The sequence below is a fragment of the Adiantum capillus-veneris genome, chromosome 18, assembly GCF_014529385.1.
Source record: "Adiantum capillus-veneris isolate H3 chromosome 18, ASM1452938v2, whole genome shotgun sequence".
Lineage (NCBI taxonomy): Eukaryota > Viridiplantae > Streptophyta > Polypodiopsida > Polypodiales > Pteridaceae > Adiantum > Adiantum capillus-veneris.
Window position 1 is genome coordinate 128284057 of NC_140948.1, and position 7586 is coordinate 128291642.

General features: G+C 42.1%; 1 protein-coding gene across 1 annotated transcript in view; it reads right to left on the minus strand.

Annotated features, from left to right (window-relative positions):
* The window catches only part of LOC147436386 (ER membrane protein complex subunit-like protein (Protein of unknown function DUF106, transmembrane)), a 77878-nt gene extending 75103 nt beyond the window's left edge, over positions 1–2775 (minus strand). Inside the window, exons 1-2 of the mRNA XM_086489296.1 lie at positions 2545–2775; positions 2365–2458 (exon numbers count right to left, since the gene is read on the minus strand). Of these exons, the coding sequence (XP_086345422.1) occupies positions 2365–2458; positions 2545–2696 (246 nt within the window). The 5' untranslated portion in view covers positions 2697–2775. The remainder of the gene's footprint in view (positions 1–2364; positions 2459–2544) is intronic.
* Between the last annotated feature and the right edge of the window lie 4811 nt (positions 2776–7586).

Below are 7586 nucleotides of genomic sequence, written 5' to 3' on the forward strand. Positions count from 1 at the left end.
ACTCTTTTAATTTTAAGTTAAGTTAATGTCCTTTCTATGAAGAATCAAGATGCTTCTGTGTCATGTGAATGGTGGATTCATGTCATGAGTCATGACCGCACCTTAAGACTTAAGCATCATTGCAAAGCATCCCTAAATAGGATTCTACTTGGAGTAATGAGTGTGTGTGGCTCTCTACTAACATATAGGTTGAATCCACCCTAATTTAAGCATAATTCGAGTTTACCGTTCCGTCAAAGTGCAACGGACTTGAAAAGGTTAACAAGATCTAGACTTTACACGTCCACAACTTTACTTCCTTCTTTGCTTGAATGTGTGCTACGCAGCGTAACCGCGAAACATTTCACCCCGAAACGAGGGTGTTTCACTCGAAACGTTTCACCCAAGAGAGAAGCCTCGGTGAAACGTATGACTGAAACACCAATTTTGGGTGTATATAGTATTTTATATATATATATATATATATATATATATATATATATATATATATATATATATATATATATATATATATATATATATATATATACATATATATATATATATATATACATAATAGGTGTGCACATGTTAAAAACCCCCAAAAATTTCAAGCGTTTCAGCAGAGGCGTTTCACCTGCATGTTGAAACATTTCAGGCGTTTCAGGCGTTTTACGTTTCACCCCGACCGAAACGCGTTTCGCAGGTGCTACGTAGCACGAATGATGGTTCCTTTTAGAGAGAGAATGAGGTAGAGATGTATAGAGAGAGAGAGAACGACACCTAATGGGTTCCCAACCAACCCTCTCAAGGGTCCCCACACCGTTGCCGATGTGGTACTTGCTTTTGATTGCGTAAATGGAATGCACACACATGCAATACCTCAAATGCAGACTCTACTGATTCGAATGGAGAATGTCACCACGGTAACTCTTCAATATGAAGCACCTCTGGGGTTGATTTGATACATCTTTGGATCCGTCTCATGTGGGGTTGCAGATAACCACCAAGGGGTAGATCTAGGGTTGAACTGCACTCCCGATGAGAGAGGAATGAAGGGCTGATGGCTGGCTGCAAAAACGCAGCAGAGCTTAGCAGCGTTGAAAACGCAGTTGATGATCGAGCAGATGATGGACAGCAATGGGAGCACTCGGTGCGGTGAGGGAATGGCCGAGAAGAGGCTCAATGGGCTGCCGAAAAGTCTAGGTTGCAACAGGGATCTAGCGTTAGCGGATGCGAGGCTTTTCCGGTAAGGAAACAGAGCGAAAACACAAAAATCCTGGCTGATCCGACTTATGGTTGCAGGACTATAGGAGACAGAAACGCTAGGCTGGTCTATAACTGGCACTCCAAAGCTTATGAAAAACGTTGACCTTGCTACTTTTTTTATAGCGATTTTTTGGGTGACAAGTCGAAAAAATGTGCCAAGGTCGGGAAAATGTGCAAATGTGCCTACACGTAAGTTTCAAGCAATAGAATTGCCATAACTCACTAATTTGTGGATGCGCGCATGTAAGTTTCAGGCAATAGAATGGCCATAACTCACTAACTTATGGACCGTTTGACGAAAGAACTAGAGCAACACATTCCTCTAGCCTAGACCTACATGCACCGCATGCCAAATGCCCATGGAAATGTATTAACATCTATCAAAACGCATGTGCAAACCATTTATGCAAGAGGGTTCCAAAAATGCAAGTACCTCCCTCCCCCCCTTCCCACTCTAATCTCAAGCGCATTCAAGGTCTCCCACATAAAACCAAAGCCTCACATTCTTGTAAACCAATTGTTTCCCCTCCCTTTCTCATTTACAAAGTCTGCAAGTACCTCCCTCCCCCCCTTCTCACTCTGATTCCAAGCGCATTCAAGATCTTTCACATAAACCAAGGCCTCACATTCTTGAAAAGCCAATTGTTTTCCCTACCTTTCTCATTTACAAAGTCTGCAAGTACCTCCCTCACCCCCTTCCCACTCTCTCACTCACTCTGGAGAGCCCAAAAAGTAACTGCCGAGTAGAAAGGGCATAAAAAAGTGGGAAGTGAACCTAGGCTATGAAGCAAGAATGGGAGGAGGAAGGAAGGACAAGTCTAGAGACAAGCTTAGTAGGTAATAAGGGGTCAGGAAGGAAAGGCAGCAAAACTGTAATCCATGAAAATACGCTGATAGCCTACAATGGCTGTCAATAGCCTACCACTAACCAAAGATCCTGATGCACAATCCCCATAAGAGGCAAAGCTTCTCATGCACTGAAGTACCTCTCCTTCTCAATCAAGCTATCGAAGACAAAGCAAGCTTAATGTAGCATCTGCTTTCGAACCTGGAATGGGCACTAAAGCATTCTGGCATGTGCAGCAAATATTTTTCATCAAAGGCAACTGCAATAACCTCATTGTTGTAGTAGCTTCGGCGGGACTTGAATGCCTTGGCTGGGATGAAGTTTCCAGCAGCTCTGAGATACCTGGCTCGGACAACAAGCTGTCTGCATAAAAGCATTCGGATTAAAAACGAGCTCAAAAAGAAAACAATGGCCCCACACACACACACATATATATCAAAGAGACTAACCCTTCCTTGACGGCTTTAAGATCGGGCGTGTTGGTCGAGCGCAAGAGCTTGGAAACGAAGTGACGAAGGACACCAATTAACACCATGACAAGAGAGAGAGGCACAAGCACCCAGTCGCGAATTGCCGTATCCAGCACCAAATCGTTAGCCATCTCTATAAGCTCTGTAGAAGCCGAGTCCCAGGTAAGACTCTACTTTCAAGGACTGAATTATGGTGTAGGGAAAGGACACTAGTATAGTATAGTAGGTTCAATAGAGTCCCCCCCGCGCCGCCCCACCCCCCCCCCCCCAAAATCACATGACGAACGATAGAGGTCCGGAGTTATAGTGGGAGAGGAAAGGACACTAGAGGTCTTTAACACCATGACAAGAGAGAGAGAGGCACAAGCACCTAGTCGCGAATTGCCGTATCCATCACCAAATCTCCATAAGCTCTGTCGAAGCCGAGTCCCAGGTAAGACTCTACTTTCAAGGACGGAATTATGGTGTAGGGAAAGGACACTAGTATAGTAGGTTCAATAGAGTCCTCCCCTCCCCCCCAAATCACATGACGAACGATAGAGGTCCGGAGTTATAGTGGGAGAGGAAAGGACACTAGAGGTCTTTTATCAGATGTAAAGAGTCCACGGGAGGGGGGTAGAATATGATTCCGTCTGTTAACTTGTCAGGTTGCCACTCTCGCAGAGAGAGAGGAAGGAAATTATTCTATTCTGGACGCTCATTTGTAGGGAAAGGACACTAGTAGGTTCACTAGAGTCCTTTTCCCCATAATAATTGCAATCACATGATGAGTTCGGGAGTTACAGTGGGAGAGGAAAGGACACCAGAGGTCTTTTATTGGATGTCAATAGTCCACGGGAGGGGGTAGAATATCATTCCGTTTGCTAACTTGTCAGGTTGCTACCTCGCAGAAAGAGAGGAAGGAAATTATTCTATTATGGATGCTAATTTGTCACCCAAACAGGGGCTCTATTATCACCATCATTGCTCCCACATGTTGATGTGTCGCATGGAAGAATTATACGTTTGTTGTACGTCTACGGAGTTTTTACCTATTGACTAGCAGTGATCCGAGTTGATGCAGTGGAAGTGGACAATGGATGAACAGCTCAAATCCATTGTCCCTTGATCGTGGACCTTGACAATTGGTTGGTATCTTAAAAATACTACCAATACAAAAAAGTAAATGTGCATTAGAGCTAGGCCTCACTCTGTATTAGTGAGTTTAGTGGTATGATAAATTTCTCGAAACGAGGAAAAAGTGCAACTTGCACTCATCAATTCACTTAAGAGTAGGAGTGCTGCAAATACTCAAAAAAGTGAGGATTAAGGAGATTAAGGAGTCATCGTTCACGATTAAACCACCTTATTTGTTAGGCTTTGTGTGTCTAATTGTGTAGCATCAAAGGTCAAAAAGAGCCGACATTCAAAGGATTGATAAATTTAATCTCACTAATACAAATCCACTTGTGTGTGTGACACCAATAAACCCGCTAGTTTTTTTAGTGCGAGGGGAACTCGTAGTTACCCTTCTATTTTAATGGATGTTGTCCCCTCATACCACTAAAATACTCGAAGGGAAGGGTGTCTTCTATTCTATAAAAGAACAGTCACAAAAGTCACTGAGTTATGTGAGATCCAGCTCAAAGAAGGTATTTGGCTCAAGCCTCATATACATATGACCATTGGTCTAGCCATTGTCTTAGGCCCATGTTAGACACGGACGCACGGACAGTAAGCCCAAAAAGGGTTGGTTGGGTGCTTAATGTGTCACACTTGGGTAGACAAGCTAATTAAATTTAATTATGTAGCGACAACAAAATGGGGTATGCCATCTAGCAAAATTGAGAAGGTGGAGCGTGACATCGTTAATGCGAGGGGAACAAATGATGCTCCCACCAAAGCTTTTTTGTGTATCCAATGCAATGTAGAGATGAGCAAGGGGTCCAAGCTGGTTTGATTCGCCCATCGATGAACAACACAGCCAGTCAATGAGCACCCTCCACAACTCATGTGCATATTAGTCTGTGCAGACTTGTCTGACAACAGCCTTCATGATCACATTTGAAGTTTTAACCTAAGCCGCAACTAAGATCCAAAGGAATAAATATATATTTTGGAAGGATAACTAGGAGTCGGCATGAGGTGGTTAGAATTATTTATTTGTTTATTTATTTCTGGGGGTGCAGGGAAGAGAGAGAGAGAGAGAGAGAGAGAGAGAGAGAGAGAGAGAGAGCATTGTGTTGATTCTACAGTGTTCGCATTGTGTTCCCAAGCTAATATTTATTAATGGGCTCCATTATTGATTGAGAGGGAGTTGGTTAACGGTTCAAGACGACTAATTAGTTTTAAATTAAAAAATTCATACATGTATTGTTGGTTGAGTTTCCATATTCTCCTAAGGAGGTGCAAGAATGTCCCAATTTCGAGCCTTCTGAGAGATACCCCTCTCCGGGGGTCTATGCACAAAATATACAATTTACACCTTTATACAATTTTCAATATACATCAGAGTTGCGGAAGCATTTGCATAGGGGAGGAGCTCTCAGTACCCGACCAAGCATGGAGTTTAGGCCATGAGCCGGACTGCATCCAGAGGCACCTAGCGACTAGTGCTACCCCTGAATAAGTGTTATGAATGAAAGTGTATTGAAGAAAAATATAACATTGTGGAGGGTGAATATATGTGTACACCGTATTGCGGGTAGAGAGAGAGAGAGAGAGAGAGAGAGAGAGAGAGAATATAGTGGAGGGTGAAATAGAGTGCACAGAGACATAAGAAAATGACAACATAGAATCTTTAAATGCCCCGTCTAAATGAAACAGGCAACCATGTATTAATGCAATGACAAAATCTGAGTATACCATAACATCAAAAAGTTTATGAAAAAATAACTAGCAGAGCACCAGACCTTGTGTAGGGATCGACTGGTCCATCCATCCACATCCTCTCTACTATGGACAAAGAGAATTTCACTTCGTCCGGAGCAAGCGAGAACACCTCCAACCTACCTGAGCTAGACAGAAGATGAGGCCGCTTCGCCTCCCTCCATGAACCCGAGCTCTGAAAGGATCCCAAGTACCAGTAGGTGGTAAGGTATCAACACCAACCATACCAGTTTAAACGCCACACCTCTTCGATGCCCAACACAGGGTGTTCAAGCAAAGTCAAGGCAAAATCCCTGTCGCATTAATCGTGTAGGTCATTCAACCCTCGACGCACTAACCCGCATAGATGAGCCTAACAAAAAGAAGAAGACCTAGGCAACACCCCCGATGCAGCAAAGCCCCAGATCAACAATCCTTTAGTCTAAGACTAAGCGATGTAGGTGATCCTAGTCTTATAGCTACGCTGCCATGAGAAACATAACACGTGAGTCCAATCACAATAGCACTTTTCATATGTACAAACAATCTTTTCCAAGCAGTTAGATTGTACAGGGTCTCTACCCTTACACGTCTACCATAAACCATCTAGATCACTTCATGATCCAATCCCAAAACCATAAACCATAATCCAATCACATCACACGGTTGAGCACTCTACCCAACTTGGGTGAGGCACAACCAATCCTGCATAACCACTTTTGAACATAACATGGCTGCAAAATTTTGGCAATATAATCATATTCAGAAAAAAAACCATGAGCCACATCGGCTTCAACCATAATCCATGAGGAATCTCAACCCTTAACCACTAATCATAATCGCACTAAACCAACTCCCACACTTGGAGTTTGACATATCTCCCTACAGTCAATCGGAGTTCATACACATCTGACTCTTAAGACAAGATTCTTTCATGCATAAAAAGAGTCCAACCAGCAACTAATTATGATATAAAAATCCAATTTTGACAACATCCAACCATGCAAAGTTGATGCATCACATTTGCACTTCACCTCCCTAGCACATAGAGCTAGTTTTGACCTAGAAAGGTGGAAAGCAATCATAATCATGCATATGAGGCATCCATATCAATCTATAAGTTTCCATACATTATATGATAACATTCCATCACCATAAACATGATGCAAAACAGCTCCGACCTTTAGGTCAACCATAAACCATAATTTCACACATATGCAAAAAACAACTTTTCGACATTTTCAAGAGTATGCATAAGATGCAAATGAACATATTTGACCTCAAACCAATGCATCAAGCTCAGCACCATAATATAGACTAGTACTCTATCACATCACTTCACCCATATGGTTCTCACGCAACAAACCGTAACCCAAAAAGAAAGCCACTTTAATCATATCTATCTATGCGGTTATGGTTGTCTAACCATATATCATCATATAAGTTTATGGGAATCTAATAACTGAAATTACCTCACCAAAACAAACCATAAATCATACACTCGCTTAACTCACAACGTCATATGGTACTCCCCCATGGTAGCACCCCTACACGTGTAGGTAAAACTGGTTATGGAACGATTAATAACTCGCATTTTCGAGTTGATTACAGAGACCTAAATACATTTATCATCAAGCTTTTCAATTGGTCAAGTGGGTTTGCCTATCCGGTGAATCTATATAGTGGTTCTCCAAAGAGCTTGGAGTTTTTTTTATATTTTTATATAGGTTGTGCAGTAGACAACAAGTTGTTTTTTGACCATATCTCTTAGCTCATGCGTGATTTTCACATAACACCAAGGAGAGAAAATGTTCTAAATGATGTGTTTTATCTCTGGCGTAAAGGATTCGGGCTGATTCATAACTGTTTGTGAGTTATGACCAAAATAGTGTTCCTACTGCCTCTATGACGTGAAAGGAAAAGCGCTTTTTATGCATGCACGTGATTATAAACGCATCATGTGCATAAATCAGTGTGTTAAACATGATGGAATAATCATGGGGCAACTTCATACTACTTGGTTAATCCATACATGCACTCGTATACAAAAAGACAATCACCGAGAGGGTGACTACTAAGAAAAACGACATAGAGAGAGATTATGATAAATACAGAGTTTAGAGCTTCTCACCGTGCTTTAGAATCGATTAGGGGCTGTCAAAAGGCTTCTTGCT